Source organism: Schistocerca piceifrons, chromosome 9, assembly GCF_021461385.2.
Source record: "Schistocerca piceifrons isolate TAMUIC-IGC-003096 chromosome 9, iqSchPice1.1, whole genome shotgun sequence".
Lineage (NCBI taxonomy): Eukaryota > Metazoa > Arthropoda > Insecta > Orthoptera > Acrididae > Schistocerca > Schistocerca piceifrons.
This window is the reverse complement of record NC_060146.1, coordinates 57424133-57449352: the sequence shown is the minus strand read 5'-3', so window position 1 is coordinate 57449352 and position 25220 is coordinate 57424133. Positions and strand designations below refer to the sequence as shown.

Below are 25220 nucleotides of genomic sequence, written 5' to 3'. Positions count from 1 at the left end.
TGATATGAGATATTGTAAAAATCGATCTGCATATACTTTAAAATAAAGGTTTTCTCTCAACTGCGATATGCTGTGCGTTTTGTATGTGCTCCTTGCCGTCTTTCTAAGGATGATTCACGGGCTATGGGCCCGGGATCGCCAATCCAAAGCGACAAGAAGTGTAGACTAAATAACATGGCAGACTGGAAGATGGTTCGAAACGCTGAGAAATTGTGAGTACTGAAAGTATTCGCCTTTCGAGGGTTCCATAGAGGGTTCGTATGCGATATTACGAAATCATTGTGAAAGTGATAACGTGATTGCATTCCGGGAACATGAACAGGAAAGTGTCCGTGGTTCTCGATATAGTTGCAGTACATAAATAAATGATAGGACATGGCGGTCGAGCGAAAATCGAACTGTTGATTAAAGATAATTACCGCCGCCTGTCACAAAGAATTAAGAGGATTCCCATAAATAAACAGCTCTGCGATCGATTGTGGCATGATAAATATACACACAGCGGACAGACAAAGCAATGGCAGAAATGATTTATTCCTTTTTAAAATGTTCTTTTACAAAAGGAAAACCAAGGAGAATTGACCTACCACTGAAAAGGTGACTGAAATAAGTGTTAATGTCAGTAGTGTTGAGAAACATCTAAAACCGATCGAATCCCTATGAGATTCTATACTGAGTTTTCGGTTGAGTTAGCCCTCTCTTCGCTGTAATCTATAGTAGATTCCTCGAACAAGAAACCATGCCCAGTAGGAGCAAGAAAGCTCAAGTTATACTTGTTTACAAGAAGGGTTGTTGAAGTGACCCACAAAATTACCGTCCGATCACCTTGACATCGATTTGTTGTAGACTCTTAGAACATATTCTGAGCCCAAACATAATGAGATATCTCCATGCTTCCACTCAATCTGGTGGAACTGCGCGATTAAATGACTTGTGGACTCACGTCATAACCGAGTCCGGACCGTTGTCAAGTCCAGGGTCGGATTTACACGGTGTTACGGTTTTGGAATGATTTCTCTAGAAGTGACGAAGGTTTTTTCCGGTGACATTACGAAGAAGGCATTGGAAGCCTGTGCTAGACTGCGAAACATGACTGGAAGACGTACAAATGTGAAAACCGCAAGTGACAGTCTCAATGCAGTTGCAAGTGAATCATTATTATAATAAAACTGGGATTAGCTCAACATTACTGTTTGCAATAAAACAGTATTGCTGTAGGTATGCAATCTTGGATTTTTCTTATGCAATAACCCTATCCAAAATTAGGAACTACACAACCCGAAAGTACGCGCCATTTTAGTACACTCATCAAAATGTCCAACATCCTCTGACATAAATTATAAAATTAATCTGTTGACTTTCGCTGTGTTGTTGTTGTTTTGATCTTCAGTCCTGAGACTTGTTTGATGCAGCTCTCCATGCTACTCTATCGTGTGTAAGCTTCTTCTCTCCCAGTGCCTACTGCAGCCTACATTTTCCTCCTTAGTGTATTCATCTCTTGGTCTCCCTCTACGATTTTTATCCTCCACGCTGCCCTCTAATACTAAATTGGTGATCCCTTGATACCTACCTGCCGGCCGGTGTGGCCGTGCGGTTAAAGGCGCTTCAGTCTGGAACCACCGGACTGCTACGGTCGCAGGTTCGAATCTTGCCTCGGGCATGGATGTGTGTGATGTCCTTAGATTAGTTAGGTTTAATTAGTTCTAAGTTCTAGGCGACTGATGACCTCAGAAGTTAAGTCGCATAGTGCTCAGAACCATTAGAACCTTGATACCTCAGAACATGTCCTACCAAACGATCCCTTCTTCTAGTCAAGTTGTGCCACAAACTCCTCTTCTCCCCAATTCTATTCAATACCTCCTCATTAGTTAAGTGATCTGCCCATCTAATCTTCAGCATTCTTCTGTGGCACCACATTTCGAAAGCTTCTATTCTCTTCTTGTCCAAATTATTTATCGTCCATGTTTCGCTTCCATACATGACTACACTCCATACAAATACTTTCAGAAACGACTTCCTTACACTTAAATCTATACTCGATGTTAACAAATTTCTCTTCTTCAGAAACGCTTTCCTTGCTATTGCCAGTCTACATTTTATATGTTCTCTACTTCGACCATCATCAGTTATTTTGCTCCTCAAATAGCAAAACTCCTTTACTACTTTAAGTGTCTCATTTCCTAATCTAATTCCCTCAGCATCACCCGACTTAATTCGACTACATTCCATTATCAAAAATGGCTCTGAGCACTATGGGACTTAACATCTGAGGTCATCAGTCCCCTAGAACTTAGAACTACTTAAACCTAACTAGCCTAAGGACATCACACACATCCATGCCCGAGGAAGGTTTCGAACCTGCGAACGTAGCGGTCTAGCGGTTCCAGACTGTAGCGCCTAGAACCGCTCGGCCATCCCGGCCGGCATTCCATTATCCTCGTTTTGCTTTTGTTGATGTTCATCTTATATCCTCCTTTCAAGACACTGTCCATTCCGTTCAACTCCTCTTCCAAGTCCTTTGCTGTCTCTGACAGAAGTACAATGTCATCGGCGAACCTCGAAGTTTTTATTTCTTCTCCGTGGATTTTAATACCTACTCCGAATTTTTCTTTTGTTTCCTTTACTGCTTGCTCAATATTCAGATTGAATAACGTCGGGGAGAGGCCACAACCCTGTTTCACTCCCTTCCCAACCACTGCTTCCCTTTCATGTCCCTCGACTCTTATAAGTGCCATCTGGTTTGTGTACAAACTGTAAATAGCCTTTCGCTCCCTGTATTTTACCCCTGCCACCTTCAGCATTTGAAAGAGACTATTCCAGTCAACATTGTCAAAAGCTTTCTCTACAAATGCTAGAAACGTAGGTTTGCCTTTCCTTAATCTTTCTTCTAAGATAAGTCGTAAGGTTAGTATTGCCTCACGTCTTCCTTTATTTCTACGAAATCCAAACTGATCTTCCCCGAGGTCGGCTTCTACCAGTTTTTCCATTCGTCTGTAAAGAATTCGCGCTAGTATTTTGCAGCCGTGATTTATTAAGCTGATATTTGGTAATTTTCACATCTGTCAACACCTGCTTTCTTCGGGATTGGAATTATTACATTCTTCTTGAAATCTGAGAGTATTTCACCTGTCTCATACATCTTGCTCACCAGATGGTAGAGTTTTGTCAGGACTGGCTCTGCCATTTCATCTTCATCCACATCGTCTTTCATTACTATAAAAGGTTATATACAGGGTGAGGCAGCTAAATCATAACACCTCTTGCATCTCCCCAACCGTAACAGATACAAAGTTGCCGTTTGGACAGTGAATTGCAGGAACAGGGGCTACTTGAATACATCACATTTCATGTTTGTGCTATTTTTTATTACAGAGATACGAGGCCATCTTTGGTGTTTTTAAATGGCACCCTATGTTACATTTTTGGAGAACATGATGGGATTAAAAAGGCGGTTTCATATATGTGTATACTATTTAGGCGAATAGTTTTTAAGACACAGACATATTCTCGTATCGTATTCGTCCTTCGAAGCGGCGTTGTCCAATGCGACCTTTCCTGCTGACCACTAAGGAACTTAACAGGGAAGGAGTTGTTTTCCTGCTTCTCGATAACGCCGTAAGGTGACGCACGACGTAGCTGGAGAGAAGGGTATAAATGTGCTGCTGGGGTAATGAGACATCCCCTCCATCTACCCCTCCTACCAACTTTGATCCTCCCGCCCTCCTCCTGTACTTACTCCTCTGGGCACCCTCCCTCCCTCCTCTCCCTTTTCCCTCCCTCCTCCTTTTCTCCCCCCTCCTCCCCCGGGCCTCCCCTCCCCTGTTCTTCTCCTCCTGCCACTGACTCCTCAGCCATTGGCATCCTTTTTCTCCCCTCTCCCCCACCTCACCCCTGTTCCCCTCTTGGCAGGTCCCCGGACTCGCACACGTTACGTGGACATTCGCGTGCCGGAGGTCACCGCCATCAGTGTTTTGTGTGTGTGCCGTCGTGTTTAGTGTTCAGTGTTCACCGTCCACTCCATCGTTGACCAGTGCCATCGTCATCTTCAGTGTTTGTGCGTCGTCTCATCAGCTAGCAGTGTGGATTATCGACGAGTGTGAACGGCTCCGTGTTTGTCTCTATGTGTCTCCTGTTTTATTGCCCACCGTTCTGTGACTTACGTGTCTTCTCACTGTTCTTGCTCCTTGTATATTCTATGGCTGAAGAGCAGCGTAGTGTGCTGCTGACAGCCTGCCTGTTGTACAGGTTTTAAAATAACAATAAAGTAAAAAAAAAAAAAAAAAAATGAGACATCGCATTTCCGGCACAGGCTTCGCGGTCTGCCTCACAGAGGGCAGCACGCATGCGCGAGACGTATAGAATCAAACTCTTATTACGCAGATAACATTTTTGATATGAATTAATTTTATACTTTACTACTGTAAGTTAATTACAGTATCCAGCATGACTACGTTTTAGATTCTGACTTATAAACTGACCAACAAATCTCGTATGAACATCCGTAGAAAAGGTTCTATTATTACAGAAACTGTAATGGTCACACGCATTATGAATTATTGTAAACCTAATATAGGCTGGAAGCCTTCGAAGTATGCCCTATTTTTTAGATGCAGTTGATCGTTCAGTGGATTGCTTCTATCTGTAATTAGGTGTGCATAAATTTGTAGTTCCTCAAGCGTGTCGAGTCTACAGCCCTTAACTTCATGATGTAGTAGCTCTATGTCACGTAAAGGTTTAGGTGTATGAGCCACTTGCACAAGATCTCCCGCAAAGGCTGACCCCCGTGTTCCTACGCCCTTTATTGGAAGATGTTCTTTAAACCTTACTGCTATAGCTCGGCCTGTTTGACCTATGACATGGGCAAACATCACACACAATCTTATATACGCCTGATTTCGCTGACTTATCACAGTCTTTCTCAAGGGTATGAACCAAATTTCGCTTTAAACTATTGCTCATCGAGAAGGAAATTTTAAAACCTGAATTTTTCAACAGGAGCCCTATCTTATAGGAGACATTACCCATATAAGGAAACGACAACCATTTCTCGGTCTGATCTTGGGATTGAGTATTTGTGTTTACAAAAGTCGTTGTCCTTTTTCGCGTTTTCTTATGATATAATTGCCTCACTATCTTCGGATCATAGCCATTATTCTGTGCAATACTCTCGAGAATTTGTAATTCTTTTTCGAGGTTGACATCTGACAACGGGATAGAAATCGCCCTTGGATACTAGAATAGAAAAACGCCATTTTATGCGCTTGGGGGTGGGTTGAATCGGCCGGGATGATGTTGTCTGAATAAGTTGCCTTCCGGAATATGTTGAACTCTATTTTAGCATCTTTAATAGTCAACGTTAAATCAAGATAATTTAGTAATCTATCAGCTCATTCCATTTCTTGTGTGAATTTTATTTTTTCATGTAGACTGTTAGACGTTGCGAAAATTTGCTTTATTCCTTCTGGAGAGTTATTAACCAGTAGAAGAATGTCATCCACGTATCTCCCATAAAAGATGATGATGTTCACTAACTCACTAATTCCGGGTAATTTCGGAAAAAAAACCAATTCCAGAGAATTTATAAAAATTTCAGACATGATACATGCAAGTGGACTCCCCATAGCTAGGTCACATGGCTGTGAATATAACTAATAATAATGTTAAAAATTATGGAATTCCGTATTAATTTTGGTATTATTTGAAACACTACAAACCGTCTGTGAACCGTTCAGTTTAAATGTGTCGTACATACATATGTCGTATTTTACTTTATTTTAGTTCACATCTTTTGTTGTACTTTCTCGCATTTAAAGGTAGCAGTTTTTCACACAGTTGCTCTTCCTCTTTATTACGGCTTGTCATGGGATAAGTATGCATTTTTCATTTGATGTGGTTGCTTCTTGCCACTGAGTATGCTTTGTAGTAGTATGACAGAGTACATAGTTATTGTGCTAGATACTACCATGCAACAAAAATATTCTCCAGCGAAAGGAATAATTGTACATGGGATTGTGGTTTAGAGAGAAACAAGAGAGAAAAACAAAGTACACGACATTTTTGAGAAACAGTATTGGAGTGACAAAGACAGACAGGTTATAGAACCCAGTACGTTGTCCTCGATGGTAGGTGTCAATCGAAGGTGAGGTCCGCTGTTGTTTCCTATCTACGTAAATGATCTTTTGGATAGGGTGGATAGCAATGTGCGGCTGTTTGCTGATGATGTTGTGGTGTACAGAAAGGTGTCATCGTTGAGTGACTGTAGAAGGATACAAGATGACTTGGACAGGATTTGTGATTGGTGTAAAGAATGGCAGCTAACTCTAAATAAAGATAAATGTAAATTAATGCAGATGAAGAGGAAAAAGAATCCTGTAATGTTTGAATACTCCATTAGTAGTGTAGCGCTTGACACAGTCACGTCGATTAAATATTTGGGCGTAACATTGCAGTGCGATACGAAGTGGGACAAGCATGTAGTGGCAGTTGTGGGGAAGGCGGATAGTCGTCTTCGGTTCATTGGTAGAATTTTGGGAAGATGTGGTTCATCTGTTCATCTAATACGACCTATTCTTGAGTACTGCTCGAGCGTTTGGGATCCCTATCAGGTCGGATTGAGGGAGGACATAGAAGCAATTCAGAGGCGGGCTGCTAGATTTGTTACTGGTAGGTTTGATCATCACGCGAGTGTTACGAAAATGCATCAGGAACTCGGGCGGGAATCTCTAGAGGAAAGGAAGCGTTCTTTTCGTGAATCGCTAGTGAGGAAATTTAGAGAACCCGCATTTGAGGCTGACTGCAGCACAATTTTACTGCCGCCAACTTACATTTCGCGGAAAGACCACAAATATAAGAGAGATTAGGGCTCATACAGAGGCATATAGGCAGTCATTTTTCCCTCGTTCTGTTTGGTAGTGTAACAGGGAGAGAAGATGCTAGTTGTGGTACGAGGTACCCTCCGCCACGCACCGTATGGTGGATTGCGGAGTATGTATGTAGATGTAGATGCAGAAGAAATGAGAGGATCAGAGAGCTAATTACAGGAGGAGATAGAGAAATCAAAGCTGAGATGGTATGGACACGTTACGAAAATGGAGGATACACGAGATGAAATTGAGAGGAAAGAGACCAAGAGGAAGACCGAGAGACAGATGGCTGAAAGGACGTGCTTCCACCGTACTGAATGTAAACTAAATTTAGTAAATACGATATCGCACTGCCCTGTGTTGTTCAGAAGTACGATGCAATTAATGAATCATCAATTAAAACTTACGGGCTGAATTGCCGTGGTCCATATATAAAACTTCTTCTCCTTCCTGACGTTTCGAACAGCTTTCAAGAGAAATGGGAACACTGACAAGGAAATAGATCGAGCACTCCACCCTAGAAGAAAAGTGTCCGAAAATACACGACAGCAACAACCGGCGGCTGGAAAAGTTTTTCTTCCATTTATTCATAACATCACGGACCGTATTGGTAAAGTTTTGGCCAAGTTTCAAGTGGAGACAATCTTTCGACCTACCAAGAAAATTTTTGAAAGTTTAAGATCTGTGAAAGACGCACGATACCCCTTAGCCACCCCAGGTGTGTATAAAATTCCGTGTAGCTGTGGCATGGTTTATATTGGAACGACTAAAAGGAGTGTTAACACCCGCCTAACGGAACACAAAAGGAACTGTAGACTGGGACAGATTGACAAATCAGCTGTAGCGGAACACGTTTTCCAAGACGGTGATCACGAAATAAAATTTAGTGAGACAAACGTGATAGCTAGGACCTCACATTATTATACTCGCATGTATAGAGAAGCTATAGAGATCTACAAACACGGAAATAATTTTAATAGAAAAGGAGAAAGATTAAAACTAGACAAGATATGGCGGTCGACTTTGTACCAACGAAGTGACAATCGATTACCTGTAATCGAGAGAGATGGCACTACCCAGAGATAGTTTTAAGGCCAAAGCACGTGATGCTAAGCGCTCTATATAAGTGGGACCTCCAGCGCCTAGCAGCCAGTCGCCGACTCACCTCAGAAGATGTTGCCCGCAGTAGGCAACGAAACGTCAGGAAGGAGAAGAAGTTTTATATATGGACCACGGCAAGTGAGCCTGGAAGTTTTAATTTATGAAGACGCCGGCCGTGCATGCTTACATGTTACAATGCATGAATGTCCGAAGGAACAGGCACTGCGGCGATTACGGCCGTTACGAAATACATTAAATGTGTCAGCAGCTGCGAATATCGCTAACCATCAGGTGTATAATCGAATGACGACAGTGAAAATTTGTATCATACTGGGACTCGAAACCCATTCCCTGCTTCAGAATAAATTCTAAATGTTTCAGTATTAACAACAAGAAAGGAAGTTCAAGGTTATGTGATCCTATGAACATGGGCCCTATGAACCTGTGTCCGCAAATGCAGCGTTGGCATGGTAGGTGGAGCTGACGGATGAAAATTCCTCTGACCACGTGCCGTGGGTTCCTTGTGTGTTGAAAGCTGTGTGATTGACACGCAGTGTACTGTAAGCAGCAGAATCGTCCGATATTCACGACTGGAACAAACCGACATCTTGTTTGTGTAGGGTCAAAAAGATGGAAACGGCCGAGAGGCGGTACGGCTGTACCAAAAATATCTTCAGACACCAATCACATCACACAACTTTTCAAGCCCTTTTTGAGCGTTTGTATGACCGTGGGTTCTTTCAGACAGGCGAACGTGCAGGGAAAATGCGGACTGTGCGTACACCAGAATCGGAGGAGCGGATTCTACAGGATAGAGATGGCCAAACTCGTTCATCCTTGGGAACTAGTTCACTGGTGATCGTTCTTTTTTGGGAACCGTTCAGTTTTACTGGTTCACCGTTCATTTGTGCTTGGTATATGTTTCTTATGAAAAACTGAAAACTAGTAGTGTAGGTGACTGAAGGATGGAGGGCACCAAGAGTGGGCACTTGCCTCCCCCCTGGAGTATAGAGTTTTTATTCATTACAGAATTCTTACACACTTTTAGAAGTAATTTCTGTGATTCTGCAGTACCTCTCGTTCAGCCAACTGTAGCGTTGTGTGGCTGACCGCACGGAAATAATACAGGGTGGCGCACAGAAAACCGACCCCAAGTACAGACTGCTCGCCAATTACGGACCATGTGTTGCCCGTTGCGAGCAGATACAACAAACAGACACACATGTAATAATTTGGCACTGAAGAAATAACAAGCTAATGCAAGCAACAATGGCGAAACAATCGATGACGATGTGTAGAGAGCTGGAGAAGAGAACATGAAAATCTCACGCGACGCGCATAGGCTGTAGCTCATGCAGTCTTGTAAACCTGTTGGTGCCTGTTTCCCAACTTTATAGACCACAAGTGTCTTGTATGAAATTCTTCGACTTGCACTACGTAGCTATGCTACGTTGTAAACAATAATCGTTTACACCCTATATATACTTCATGTTGTCTCTGAGTTCGTAGGCGAAGTAGAGACTTTATGGATGCATAAAATAAAATGTGGTTTTCTCGTCATACTTGCGTCACACGCTTCGTAAAAATTATGTTTTTATGTTGCATTATTAAAGTTAATGCAGCAATAATAATAATAATAATAATAATTAAGTTCGCAGTAGTAAAGTTTTTGGTTTGAAAGCTCCTTCTGAACAAATGTTTTTGAGATAATAAGTAAATACGATTTTACGGCAATCTATGTCTTTTGAAATGGAGAGGCACCGCTTTTCCTACTGAGCCAAAATGACCCACAACCCACTTTTTTTTTTTCAAAGAAACCAAACTAGCAGGTAATGCAAATTGGAAACAACCAAACTCAAAAATAATTAGAGCCTTCCCAAATGTAAAGCTCCGTATATGAAAGATACACGAAAATCTTTTTATATGAATTTTCTTACACTAAAAATTAGGCAAATTATTGAAAGTTAGTTGCTAAATCAAATCGATGAAACCAAAAAATATATGAGTAACAAAAAAAACTTGCCTTGATATAAGTGTTTTCTGCTGTTCATCGATGTAATGAAGTGAGCTGATATGCCCTTTTGTTACCTGAAATGACGTTCCTATTAGATACAACGTAATTTTTATGTAATTTACGTAACTATAAAATACTTTTTAATTACCGGTCGTGGACGCTGAATAGCCAGAACCAAGTGCAAGAACAGTTTGGAACACGTGTAAAATGGGCGAGCGCAGTGAACGAAACGAACAACTGGATACTGAACTAACTAGGAGCAGTCGGCAGTGGAACTGAGACAGGTGGTCATGCGAAGAACGACGAGTGCGGCCGAGGGAGACCGAGACTGAGACGAGCACGCGACCGAGGCTGGAACGAGAACTGCCGAAGTGACCGCCGCGACCGAAGTGAACTAGTGAACTATGAACCGATCGTTCCTTGGAATTCGTTCCTCGGTCCTTTCGTTCATCTTGGTGAACCGTTCCTTTGCACCCGTTCGTTCTTGAACTACCCATCTCTACTACAGGATACCTGACGGATCCTAGCACAAGCTCCAGGCAAGTGACCCGTTAAGCCAAAGGGCGATCAAGTGTGTCCTTCATGACAGCCGCTACTATGACTATCCCCTGCAACGAGTGCAAGGATTATCAGCAATGAATTTTCCTGTACAGAAAGGGTTTTGTGGATGTTTCTTGCACCAGACCATCACAATCGTGGTATTTCTGTCAGCAGTCCTCTTTACCGTCGAAGCAACCTTTACAGGAACTGGCATCACCAATCTGCATAATCGTCGTATGTTCAAAATTGTGTGAATTCCCAAGGGACCAAACGGCGGAGGTCATCGGTCCCTAGACTTACACACTACTTAAAGTAACTTAAACTAAGAACAACACACACGCGCATTCCCGAGGGAGGACTCGAACCTCCGGCGGCAGTGGCCGCGCAATCCGTGACATTGCACCTCTAACCGCGCGGCTACCCCGCGCGACAATCGTCGTATATTGTGACGTGGATGTTATGATCTCTCTCTCTCTCTCTCTCTCTCTCTCTCTCTCTCTCTCTGTCTCTGTCTCTGTCTCTCTCTCTCCCTGTCTCTGTCTCTCTCTCTCCGTCCTTCCATCCCTCCCCGTGTGTGTGTGTGTGTGTGTGTGTGTGTGTGTGTGTGTGTGTGTGTTGAGAGAGAGAGAGAGCGATTAAAATAAATATATTTAAAAAATAAACAATTTTTTTCAGCCTTCAGTTGCAAGGTAATTTTTACTCGTTTACGTAGGTTTCGATTCCAGTAATGGAATCTTCTTCAGAACAAAAAATTAAATTATCTTGAGAGCCAAACACTGGCCATGTCACAGATTAAAAATTAAAACAATAAAGACGCACAATCATAAGATTGTCTGTCAAGATTAACACCATTAAGGCGAACGTAGACGGAGCTACGCCGGCCAGAAATCTTATGCGTCTTTATTGTTTTAATTTTTAATCTGTGACATGGCCAGTGTTTGGCTCTCAAAATAATTTATTTTTTGTTCTGAAGAAGATTCCATTACTGGAATCGAAACCTAGGTAAACGAGTAAAAATTACCTTTCAACTGAAGGCTGGAAAAAAATTGTTTATTTTCTATACATATACGGTTGGTGACGCGCTGCGTGATGTTAAAGATTTGTAAAAATGTATTTAACACAGTGACTGTGCTCTCTAAAAATTTTTACTGCACAATTGTGTGTCGTCTTTTGTTTTGCTTTCCTGCGTTGCTGATGTCAAATACTTCCATATTTGACGATCTGAACGGCTTAATAATTTTTATATTTCAGAGACAAACTGCAGCTTGTTGGCAGCGACAACTGTACATTCAGTGAGGACCAGAAAGCTCTGGGTAAAGACGATTTCACCAAAATTCCAAATGGTGTGAATGGTGTTGAAGACAGGATGTCGGTAGTGTGGGAGAAGGGTGTGCACTCTGGTGTCATGGACGTAAGACGTTTTGTTGCTGTCACCAGCACAAATGCTGCAAAAATATTTAACATTTATCCTAAGAAGGTGAGAGTCCGTCTTCTACACAACATAGACTGTAGAATAGGTATTGACTTATAAAAGCAGTAACTTTAATTCCCTCTCATAATTTTTCGCTTTAAACAAATATCTTACACGTAAAACAATACGTTTTTAATTTCTCATTGAACATTTAATATAGGGATGTATCGCTGTTGGTTCTGATGCTGACATTGTTGTTTGGGATCCAGCGAAGACAAGAGTTATTTCTGCTAAAACTCATAATCAGGCTGTTGAATTCAACATTTTTGAGGTACGTATATATTCATAACACCATACATGAGCTAAATGATTAAATGCGTTGCAGATCTTACCTTAGATGATGATATAAAATTATCGTAAGTTGTCTCTGGTGTTAAAGCGATGATTAAGAGATAGTCTTCCCAGAAACTACTTGGAAAACGGGGTGCTAAAGGTTTATCTTGTTGTTACAAGCAGCGTTGTGACTGAATAGGTGCTGGAGACGCGCCTATGGGTTATGGAGAGTTCCCAGCTGGGTAACGAGCTCTAGAAAATTCCACTTGAACATTTCTCGCCTTTGTAGAGCAGTGAGTAGCTTATTCCATCTGTAACTGCTTAAATTTCAGCATCGATCTCCAGAACTAAGGGTATTTTATTTATTTATTCATTTTACGTTTCATGGATCCATGTTGTGAAGATATCCCTTGGACATGAACTTGTTACACATGACAGATACATAATACATTTACGTTTCATGGATCCATGTTGACAGAGTATCACTTGCACATGAACATGTTACACATTGCAGATACATTATACGTTATCAGAGGGGTAGAGGTAACATCTCGATGGATAATGGAGGAATTAAGTGAGTCGATTGAAACTACAAGTTTTCTGTTGGAAGAGTATCACTTGCACATGAACATGTTACACATTGCAGATACATTATACGTTATCGGAGGGGTAGAGGTAACAACTCGATGGATAATGGAGGCATTAAGTGTGTCAATTGAAACTACAAGTTTGCTGTTATCACCCACAATTTCTTTTATTTGTATTACATGATTCAGAGATTTAAACCTTAATCAATAGGTGGATTTATATGAATGAGTGGTACATGTGTCCGTTGTGTGTACGAATTTGTGATAGGCTTTGGCACTGTCTAGTTGCAGAAGACAAAATTTTTAAACTGAGACCTTTTCTTGCTTTCAGTCTATTCCTTTTTCAGGGTACACACACACACACACACACACACACACACACACACACACACACACGCTGTGTGGCCACATTGTGCCCTCTGACTAGGCTGTGCAACTCATCTGGGGTGTGAGGGGATTGAGTCAAGTGGAGGGGAGAGGTTGGGAAAAGTGGGATGGAGAGCCAGCATGTGCACATCAAACAGAAGTGCTGCATGAGCACCACACTGGGTGGTCTCGTGTGTCGTGTAGTGATGTGAAAGGGGGGTTTGGAAAGGGTAGACAGAACAAAGGAAGGGGAGACTATGGGCAAGAGAGTTGGCTGCAGGATGGGTGAAGTCAGGGTCTTGGGACAGGGTGATGGTGAAAGTGGGGTGGGGTCTACCAGAGATTTCGGCCAGAAGGATTACAGGAAAGAAAGATGTGTTGCAAGGCCAATTCCACCTATGTAGCTCAAAAAAGCTGGTATTGGGAGGAAGGATCCAGATGGCTAGGTTTGTGAAGCAGCGATTGAAACTGAGCATATTGCGCTGAGCAGTGTGTTACACTAGTGTGTGGTCATCTTTGCCCTTTGCCACTGTTCAGCAGTGGCTGTTCATTCAGATGGACAGCTGTCTGGTGACCATGCCCACATTTAGTGTTCTGCAGAAGTTGCAACACAGCTGATATATCACATGAATGCCTCCACAGGTGGCCCTCCTCTGATAGCACAGAATACGATGAGTCAGTACCAGGACAGCAGAGGAACGTTTAGAGTGGGGCTATCTGACAGGTATTTCACGGGGCTCCTGCTCAGTGGTATGACCAATTTGGCAAGCATTTGGGAATAAATGTGGGTTAAGGATGGACACGATATTTGCAGACTGGGTGAGCAACTGAATACAACTTTGGAAGTTATTGGAAGGACTGTGGGTAGAATGATCCTCGCTTGTGGGCAGAATGATAAATACTTGTAGCCCTGGTGAATAAGATGCAATGTGCAAATATGCAAATGTTGCAGTATCGATATCGGTTATTGAAGCAGATGTTCCTTTGCAGTGGTTCTTGGGAGTGGTCAGACGATGTAATGATATGGTGCAGGATATCGATCTGCAGACTAGGTTTGGGGGTTGGTGCCTGTCTCAGAAGGCTTTCATAAGATCCTCAGCTTACTGAGCAAGGGATTTCTCGACACTGCAAATGCGCCATCCATGGTTGGCCAAATTATTTGGGAGTGGTTCCGTTGGTGCAGTATTTGAAGTGACAAGAAATCTCTTGCTGAATTTGCTTACTAAGATCTTCACAGACAGGCACTACCCCCAAACTTCCCACACTGTATCCTCAACACCTCTAATCCTCAGACCAGTTACAAAGGAGAACCCTCCTCATCACCCAGTGTCATCATGTACTGGAACAACTAGACCATATACTTTGCCAGGACTTCAACTATTTATCTTTGTGACCATTTATCACTTCCAAAGTTCTTGGAGAAAGTACAGCTGAACTTAATCTCTAACCTTTCTCCCTCTCCCTCTCCCTCTCCCTCTCCCTCTCCCTCTCCCTCTCCCTCTCCCTCTCCCTCTCCCTCTCCCTCTCCCTCTCCCTCTCCCTCTCCCTCTCCCTCTCCCTCTCCCTCTCCCTCTCCCTCTCCCTCTCCCTCTCCCTCTCCCTCTCCCTCTCCCTCTCCCTCTCCCTCTCCCTCTCCCTCTCCCTCTCCCTCTCCCTCTCCCTCTCCCTCTCCTCTCCCTCTCCCTCTCCCTCTCCCTCTCCCACTCCCTCTCCCTCTCCCTCTCCCTCTCCCTCTCCCTCTCCTCTCCCACACCCTCTCCCCTCTCCCTCTCCCTCTCCCTCTCCCTCTCCCTCTCCCTCTCCCTCTCCCTCTCCCTCTCCCTCTCCCTCTCCCTCTCCCTCTCCCTCTCCCTCTCCCTCTCCCTCTCCCTCTCCCTCTCCCTCTCCCTCTCCCTCTCCCTCTCCCTCTCCCTCTCCCTCTCCCTCTCCTCTCCTCTCCCTCTCCCTCCCTCTCCCTCTCCCTCTCCCTCTCCCTCTCCCTCTCCCCTCTCCCTCTCCCTCTCCCTCTCCCTCTCCCTCTCCTCTCCCTCTCCCTCTCCCTCTCCCTCTCCCTCTCCCTCTCCCTCTCCCTCTCCCTCTCCCTCTCCCTCTCCCTCTCCCTCTCCCTCTCCCTCTCCCTCTCCCTCTCCCTCTCCCTCTCCCTCTCCCTCTCCCTCTCCCTCTCCCTCTCCCTCTCCCTCTCCCTCTCCCTCTCCCTCTCCCTCTCCCTCTCCCTCTCCCTCTCCCTCTCCCTCTCCTCCCTCTCCCTCTCCCTCTCCCTCTCCCTCTCCCTCTCCCTCTCCCTCTCCCTCTCCCTCTCCCTCTCCCTCTCCCTCTCCCTCTCCCTCTCCCTCTCCCTCTCCCTCTCCCTCTCCCTCTCCCTCTCCCTCTCCCTCTCCCTCTCCCTCTCCCTCTCCCTCTCCCTCTCCCTCTCCCTCTCCCTCTCCCTCTCCCTCTCCCTCTCCCTCTCCCTCTCCCTCTCCCTCTCCCTCTCCCTCTCCCTCTCCCTCTCCCTCTCCCTCTCCCTCTCCCTCTCCCTCTCCCTCTCCCTCTCCCTCTCCCTCTCCCTCTCCCTCTCCCTCTCCCTCTCCCTCTCCCTCTCCCTCTCCCTCTCCCTCTCCCTCTCCCTCTCCCTCTCCCTCTCCCTCTCCCTCTCCCTCTCCCTCTCCCTCTCCCTCTCCCTCTCCCTCTCCCTCTCCCTCTCCCTCTCCCTCTCCCTCTCCCTCTCCCTCTCCCTCTCCCTCTCCCTCTCCCTCTCCCTCTCCCTCTCCCTCTCCCTCTCCCTCTCCCTCTCCCTCTCCCTCTCCCTCTCCCTCTCCCTCTCCCTCTCCCTCTCCCTCTCCCTCTCCCTCTCCCTCTCCCTCTCCCTCCCTCCCTCTCTCAGTGGTGATGATGGGCAGATGAGGGGGGAGGGGATGAGATTGCACTTTCTGTCCTTTGTATACGCAGTTACTAGCAAACCTAGCAATGCTTTTCAATTGTCAAATACATGTAGGAACTGGATGTACTTTCCTCACCCCCTCTTTCAGTCCACCTCTTCTTCCCCCTCTCTCTCTGTCCATCTCCTCCTCCTCATCCCCTCTCTCTCTGTACATCACCTCCTCCCCCTCTCTCTCTACTCATCTCCTCCTCCCCTGTATGTCCGTTTCCTCTTGCCCCTCCCCCCCCCCTCTGTCCACTTTCTTTTCCCACTCTACCACCATGAGTTTTTCTTATTCACTTTGCAAGCAAGACCTTGACTGGGAACTGGAGTCGCTTAAAATGAATGATTAAATCGGTTTTGATCGTTGGTATCTGAAGTATGAGAGAGACTCCAGCTGCTGGATGTTTGAGTACAGTAGCTTCAATGACAATATCTCACACATTTTTAGTTTGTGAATGGGCATGATTATAAAGTTTTGCATTTACAGATAATATTCTGATCATAAGCCGAAAACCTACAAATAAAACTTTCTTATTTTGTGTAAAATCGATAGTGAGGAAGAAAACAAAACAGCGCATTGTTATGTATACAGTTTTTTAATTATGTAGAAGGAGAAAGAACATATATGTGGGAGAAACAATTTGAATCGAATATTGTTGAAACCAGTAGCTCTAAAAATGCTTTCACAATGAAATATTTTCATACAACATTCCACCCCACCTACTTCACCTCCGCAGAGAATGAGTGCAAAAAAAAAGTGCAAGGTGTTTCTTTTTTATTTCTAACAGAGAAGTGAAATACCAATTTTCATAGATCTAGCTTTAAACTACTTTAGTAGTCTTTAATAATCATTTATTTCCACTATTTTAGCCCCTTAGGGCTTGAATCTCAAGAAATACTGATACGCATATTTCTTTATTTCTGGCCAAGAAACCATATATCTATTTTGGTAGGTCTACCTTCAAAATTGCCTTAATATCGACCGGTTTTCGAAACACATTTTATCCCCTATTTCTTCACCCTAGGGATGGAATTTCAAAAATCCCTTCTTAAAACGACGCCTATAGTATAAGAACAACACTCTCTGCAAATTTCAAGTTTCTATCGCTAATGGTTCCGGCTGCCGAGTAATAAGTCAATCAATTTGGATATGGTCTTTTATATGTAGATATTACTTTTATATCTCCACTTTACAAGGCACTGTGCAGTGTACAGTAGAAATAGCTTTACTAAATTTGTTTGACATATTTACGTCCCTAATGAAATGAAATGAGGGGACTATCAGTGCCCTAATGCCTCTATTGTGTGTTCTAACTCCTCTCACAAGGGGAGGCCGCCAATTGTGAAATTCAGTTTCGATTCATACTGCGCATAATAGAAGCTCATGGCCAGAGGTGTAATGTGGCAAAGCACCAAGATGCACTTCTCAGTCGTTGTCGAGAAAATCGACAGTTAAAAGAAACCGTTACGGTGAAATACTCTTTACGAATAATAATTTCCTACAGCGTCGTGGCGCAGCGGTAAGCGCCCGGGTTCGTAATACAAAGGTCGCTGGATCGAATCTTGCGCCATGCAACTTTTTTTTTTTTTACTATTAGTTTTTTGTAATTCAAATATATATATATATATATTAATGAATTGCTTATGCATGTTGGTGAAGGCAGATCGCTCTCCAATTGTACCGCCTCCATTTTTCCGTTTGTTTAACAGGGTGTACCAAAGCTCTCACGTCCGTACTGGTTTTCGACGATGTTATAAGTTGCGCTAGCGACCGCATCTACCTTCTTTCGAAGTTAGCAGGCAACTACGCTGTTATGCGGCGGCTCGTTTCGGCCCATTCAACATCTGTCCTTCAAGTGTAACGAGCGAGTATCGGAGTTTATATTTCATACCTGCCACAGCAAATTTGTGTTCGTGGGATCTCTATTCTAATTCGAACGTTTGACTTACGCTATACGTATTCGTTTCGGAATATCGTTTCTACGTCTTCCGTTAACTATACGTGGTTAACATTATGAAGACAATTAATAACATTTGTGAAATACAACTTTGTTTGCGGAAAACATAATGATGTTCGAAGTCGCCAGTTTTTCCACGACAAACGACTTTCAACAACTTATTATAAGCATAATTGTTGCAACAGACTGCCGGGAATATATATGTGTGTGTGTGTGTGTGTGTGTGTGTGTGTGTGTGTGTGTGTATACACACACATTTGAATTACAAAAATATAATAACGGTATAGGCTATCGACTTCTTTTAATCACAGAACATGAAATTCATGCAATTTTGTCATATGATGACATGGTTCGAGACCGTGGCTGTTATTTGAAGACAAATGTTGATGCTGTTGGGACAGCAAAAAAAAAAGGAATAACTTTATAATTAATGTAACAGTATCAACTCAAAAAAAATCAATGTCCCTGTACTAGCGTAAAATGCATTTCAGTTGCGTAAGTGAAAATATGATCCTTTCCAAACATAGGACATCTTCAAATGTTACGATATATCATAGCATCTCTGTTACTCATATGTTTGTAAGCTCTTTGTTTGTATCTAAACATGTGGTACGTGGTAGAAATCTTCTCTGTGACAAATCTAAAGTGTTCAGTGAGAAAAATTTACGTGTGCAACAATAAGAATGCAGTGGGAATGTATTCACATCTGTTGGACGAATGTTATGAAAACAAACACTCCAAACCGACATCTCACGTAAGTCACATGCAACGAAAATCTGTAACGCAATCATCTGTGTGTGGAGTGCTTATAATTATGTGTTATTTATATTTTAGGACAATTAATCTGTAAAAAAACACGCCACATGTTATAAGGAAAACGTGTAAACCGTCGGAAGATGAATCACAACGATTCGAAACCGGTAACGGTACCCTTTGAATAAAGGAACTGAAAGTAAATTTGTGGCTCGTTGCTGTCCCAAAAACCATCAACATGAAATTCAATCTAAGACAAAAAGCGACACATCGCGATGGAATTATCGGGAAATCGGTAGGTGTGATGTACATCTACAAAGAAATGATTACAATTTCAGAAAAATTGTACGGTTCATTCGAGAGAAAAAGCTTCCACCTCTGGACCTTATGTAAGCAGTTATTCGACTTGGTACTGATTGAGAGAGTTGTTGCATGTCCTGAACGATACCGTGAAAAATTCTATCCAACTCGAGCGTTAGATCGTGAAAATCAGGAGCGCATTGGATGGCCCTCCCGTTAATGCTGTAGACGTTTTGAGTTGGTGAGAAACCTGGTGACCTCGCTAGCCGAGGTAGGGTTTGGCAAGCATGAAAACAAGCACCTGAAACCACACCTACATCTACATACATACTCCGCAATCCACCATACGGTGCGTGGCGGAGGGTACCTAGTACCACAACTATCATTTTCTCTCCCAGTCCCAAACAGAACGAGGGAAAAATGACTGCCTATATGCCTCTGTACGAGCCCTAATCTCTCTGATTTTATCTTTGTGGTCTTTCCGCGAAATGTAAGTTGGCGGCAGCAAAACTGTACTGCAGTCAGCCTCGAATGCTGGTTCTCTAAATTTCCTCAGTAGCAATTCTCGAAAAGAACGCCTCGTTTCCTCTAGAGACCCCCACCCGAGTTCCTGAAGCATTTCCGTAACACTCGCGTGATGATCAAACCTATCAGTAACAAATCTAGCAGCCCGCCTCTGAATTGCTTCTATGTCCTCCCTCAATCCGACCTGATAGGGATCCCAAACGCTAGAGCAGTACTCAAGAATATGTCGTATTAGTGTTTTATAAGCGGTCTCCTTTACAGATGAACCTCATCTTCCCAAAATTCTACCAGTGAACCGAAGACGACCATCCACCTTCGCCACAAGTGCCATTACATGCTTGTCCCACTTCATATCGCTCTGCAGTGTTACGCCCAAATATTTAATCGACGTGACTGTGTCAAGAGCTACACTACAAATGGAGTAGTCAAATATTACAGGATTCTTTTTCCTATTCATCTGCATTATTTTACATTTATCTATATTTAGAGTTAGCTGCCATTCTTTACACCAATCACAAATCCTGTCCAAGTCATCTTGTATTCTCCTACAGTCACTCAACGACGACACCTTCCCGTACACCACAGCATCATGAGCAAACAGCCGCACATTGCTATCCACCCTATCCAAAAGATCATTTATGTAGATAGAAAACAACAGCGGACCTACCACACTTCCCTGGGGCACTCCAGATGATACCCTCACCTCAGATGAACACTCACCATCGAGGTCAACGTACTGGGTTCTATTACTTACGAAGTCTTCGAGCCACTCACATACTTGGGAACCAATACCATATGCTCGTACCTCAGTTAGGAGTCTGCAGTGGGGCATCGAGTCAAACGCTTTCCGGAAGTCAAGGAATATGGCATCTGTCTGATACCCTTCATCCATGGTTCGCAAGATATCATGTGAAAAAAGGGCGAGTTGCGTTTCGCAGGAGCGATGCTTTCTAAAGCCGTGCTGATGCATGGACAGCAACTTCTCTGTCTCAAGGAAATTCACTATATTCGAACTGAGAATATGTTCGAGAATCCTGCAACAAACCGATGTTAAGGATATTCGTCTGTAATTTTGAGGATCTGTCCTTCTATCCTTCTTATGTACAGGCGTCACCTGCGCTTTTTTCCAGTCGCTCGGGTCTTTACGTTGGGCAAGAGATTCGCGATAAATGCAAGCTAGATAAGGAGCCAATGCAGTAGAGTACTCTCTGTAAAACCGAATTGGGATCCCATCAGGACCTGGCGATTTATTTATTTTCAACGTATTCAGCTGCTTCACAACCCCAGGGATGTCTATCACTATGTCCTCCATACGGGAATCTGTACGAGACTCGAACGGCGGTATGTTTGTACGATCCTCCTGCGTGAAAGATTTCTCAAATGCTAAATGTAAAATTTCAGCTTTCGTTTTGCTGTCTTCCGTTTCCAGGCCAGACTGATCAGTGAGTGACTGGATGGAAGCCTTCGATCCGCTTACCGAGACCAGAATTTCCTTGGGTTTTCAGCAAGACCTTTGCTAAGGTATGACGGTGGTAGTGGTTGAATGCCTCGCGCATCGCTCTTTTTACAGCAGCACGAATCTCTACTAACTTTTGCCTGTCCTCATTCTCCCGATCTTTCTTGTACCGCGAGTGCAACTGTCTTTGCTTCCTGAGCATTCTCCGAATTGCGCTGTTAAACCACGGTAGGTCTTTTCCGTCCGTAACCCACTTTTTCGGCGCATACTTGTCCAATGCGTCATTTACAATGTGTTTAAAATCTATCCATAATTCTTCCACGTCCGTCGTACCAGAAGTAAATGAAGTCGATTCATTTACTAAGTCGGATGCTAACGACTGCTTATCTGCTCTTTCAAGTAAGAATACTTTCCTAGCCTTCTTGACCGTCTTTTTAACTTTCGTAATCATAGTCGTAATGAAACATCATGATCACTAATCCCTGTCCCAACACTGACACCGTCGATGAGGTCTGGTCTGTTCGTGGTTACCAGATCTAAAATATTTCCATTACGCGTTGGCTCGTCGTGTGTGGGCGAGCATTGTCTTGTGAAACATAATCCCAGAACACCTTGCCATGAAGGACAACAAACCAGGGTGCAGAATATCTCGACATACTGTCGTGCTGTAAGAGTGACGCGGATGACAAACAAAGGGATCCTGCTATGAAATCGAATGACACTCCAGGACATCGCTTCTGGTTGTCAGGTCGCATGGCGGGTGGACAGTCAGCTTGGAATCCAACGGCTGTCCAGGGCAGCTTGAGAGCTCAGTTGGAAGCGGGAGTCATCCCTGAACACAGTTCTACTCCAGTCGATGAGATTTCAGAGCGAAGGCGTGTCCAGAGACTGCAGAGTCACTGGTGGGATACCATACTGCCTGTAGCCCACTGTACCGCCCGACAAGGAGTAATGGTCCGGGGTGTCATTTCATTTCATAGGAGGACACCTCTAGTTGTCATCTACATCTACATCCATACTCCGCAAGCCACCTGGCGGTGTGTGGCGGAGGGTACCTTGAGTACCTCTATCGGTTCTCCCTTCTATTCCAGTCTCGTATTGTTCGTGGAAAGAAGGATTGTCGGTATGCCGCTGTGTGGGCTCTAATCTCTCTGATTTTATCCTCATGGCCTCTTCGCGAGATATACGTAGGAGGGAGCAATATACCGCTTGACTCCTCGGTGAAGGTATCTTCTCGAAACTTCAACAAAAGCCCGTACCGAGCTACTGAGCGTCTCTCCTGCAGAGTCTTCCACTGGAGTTTATCTATCATCTCCGTAACGCTTTGGCGATTACTAAATGATCCTGTAACGAAGCGCGCTGTTCTCCGTTGGATCTTCTCTATCTCTTCTATCAACCCTATCTGGTACGGAACCCACACTGCTGAGCAGTATTTAAGCAGTGGAAGAACAAGCGTACTATAACCTGCTTCCTTTGTTTTCGAATTGCATTTCCTTAGGATTCTTCCAATGAATCTCAGTCTGGCATCTGCTTTACCGAGATCAACTTTATATGATCATTCCATTTTAAATCACTCCTAATGCGTACTCCCTGATAATTTCTGGAATTAACTGCTTCCAGTTGCTGACCTGCTATATTGTAGCTAAATGATAAGGGATCTTTCTTTCTATGTTTTCGCAGCACATTACACTTGTCTACATTGAGATTCAATTGCCATACCCTGCACCATGCGTCAATTGGCTGCAGATCCTCCTGCATTTCAGTACAATTTTCCATTGTTACAACCTCTCGACATACCACAGCATCATCCGCAAAAAGCCTCAGTGAACTTCCGATGTCAACCACAAGGTTATTTATGTATATTGTGAATAGCAACGGTCCTACGACACTCCCCTGCGGCACACCTGAAATCACTCTTACTTCGGAAGACTTCTCTCCATTGAGAATGACATGCTGCGTTCTATTATCTAGGAACTCTTCAATCCAATCACACAATTGGTCTGATAGTCCATATGCTCTTACTTTGTTCATTAAACGACTGTGGGGAACTGTATCGAACGCCTTGCGGAAGTCAAGAAACACGGCATCTGCCTGTGAGCCCGTGTCTACGGCCCTCTGAGCCTCTGCGACACCCTTATAGCACAGCTCCGTTTGTCCTTTATGGCAAGTCGTCCGGGGCTTACATTTCACAAGATAATGCCCGCCTGCACACGATGGGTGTTTCTACTGCCTGGCCCGGGTTCGATTCCCGGCGGGGTCAGGGATTTTCTCTGCCTCGTGATGACTGGGTGTTGTGTGATGTCCTTAGGTTAGTTAGGTTCACGTAGTTCTACGTTCTAGGGGACTGATGACCTCAGATGTTAAGTCCCATAGTGCTCAGAGCCATTCTACTGCCTGTGTTTCTGTTTCCAAACCCTACCTCGGCCAGCACGGCCGCCGGCCCTTTCCCCATTGCTAACGTTTGGAGCATTACGGGCAGCGCCCTCCAACCAGCTCTGCATTCTGACGATCTAACGCACCAGTCGGACAGAATTTGGCACTACAGCCCTCAAAAGGAGATCCAACAGCTCTGTCAATTAATGCTAATCCGAATAACTCCTTGCATTAGAGCCAGAGATGTACCAATGCGTTACAAACTTGCTCAATTTGTGAAGCTCTTTCTCTTAAATAAATCATGCAATTGTTCTGAAATTCTAATAAGTTATTTGTGCGTACATTTACCGGGTGATCAAAAAGTCAGTATAAATTTCAAAACTGAATAAATCACGGAATAATGTAGATAGAGAGGTAAAAATTGACAAATCATGCTTGGAATGACATGGGGTTTTATTAGAACAAAAAAAAACACCCCATATTGCTAGACGCTTGAAAGATCTCTTGCGCGCGCGTTTGGTGATGATCGTTTGCTCAGCCGCCACTTTGGTCATGCTTGGCCTCCCAGGTCCCCAGACCTCAGTCCGTGCGATTATTGGCTTTGGGGTTACCTGGAGTCGCAAGTGTATCGTGATCGACCGACATCTCTAGCGATGCTGAAAGACAACATCCGGCGCCAATGCCTCACCATAACTCCGGACACGCTTTACAGTGCTGTTCACAACATTATTCCTCGACTACAGCTATTGTTGAGGAATGATGGTGGCCATATTGAGCATTTACTGTCAAGAACATAATCTTTGTTTTGGATTACTTTGTTATGCTAATTATTGCTCTTCTCATTAGATGAAGCGCCATCTGTCGGAAATTTTTTGAACGTTTGTAATTTTTTTTTTGTTCTAATAAAACCCCATGTCATTCCAAGCATGTGTGTCAATTTGTACCTCTCTATCTACATTATTCCGTGATTTATTCAGTTTTCAAATTTATACTGACTTTTTGATCACCCAGTACATCACATCCACCGATTTCCGTCCCATTCGGATAATTCGTTCGTGGTGGGTGGTTTTTATTCATCTACATCTACATCTACATGGAGACTCTGCAAATCATATTTAAGTGCCTGGGAGAGGGTTCATCCAACCACCTTCACAATTTTGTTATACCAATCTAGTATACCGCGCGGAAACAATGAACACCTGTATCTTTCCGTACGACCTCTGATTTCCCTTATTTTATCGTGGTGATCGTTTCTCCCTATGTGGGTCGGTGTCAAACAAATATTTTCGCATTCGGAGGAGAAAGTTGGTGACTGGAATGTCGTGAGAAGATTCCGTCGCAACGAAAAACGCCTTTCTTTTAATGATGTCCAGCCGAAATCCTGTATCAGATCTGTGACACTCTCCCATATTCCGCGATAATACAAAACGTGCTGCCCTTCTTTGAACTTTTTCGATGTATTCCGTCAGTCCTATCTGCTAAGGATCCCACACCGCGAGGACGGACAAGAGTAGTGTAGGCAGTCTCCTTAGTAGATCTGTTACATTTTCCAGGTGTCCTGCCAATAGATCGCAATCTTTGGTTAGGCTTCCCCACAACATTTTCTATGTGTTCCTTCCAATTGAAATTGTTCTTAATTGTAATACCAGGGTATTTAGTTGAATTTACATCATTTAGATTTGACTGATTTATCGTGTGACCGAAGTTTGAGTTCCTTTTCGCACTCATGTGGATGACC

General features: G+C 43.8%; 1 protein-coding gene across 1 annotated transcript in view; it reads left to right on the top strand.

Annotated features, from left to right (window-relative positions):
- The window catches only part of LOC124717122 (dihydropyrimidinase-like), a 92924-nt gene that overhangs the window by 55667 nt on the left and 12037 nt on the right, over window positions 1-25220 (top strand). The window contains exons 9-10 of the mRNA XM_047243854.1: window positions 11770-11995; window positions 12150-12260. Of these exons, the coding sequence (XP_047099810.1) occupies window positions 11770-11995; window positions 12150-12260 (337 nt within the window). The remainder of the gene's footprint in view (window positions 1-11769; window positions 11996-12149; window positions 12261-25220) is intronic.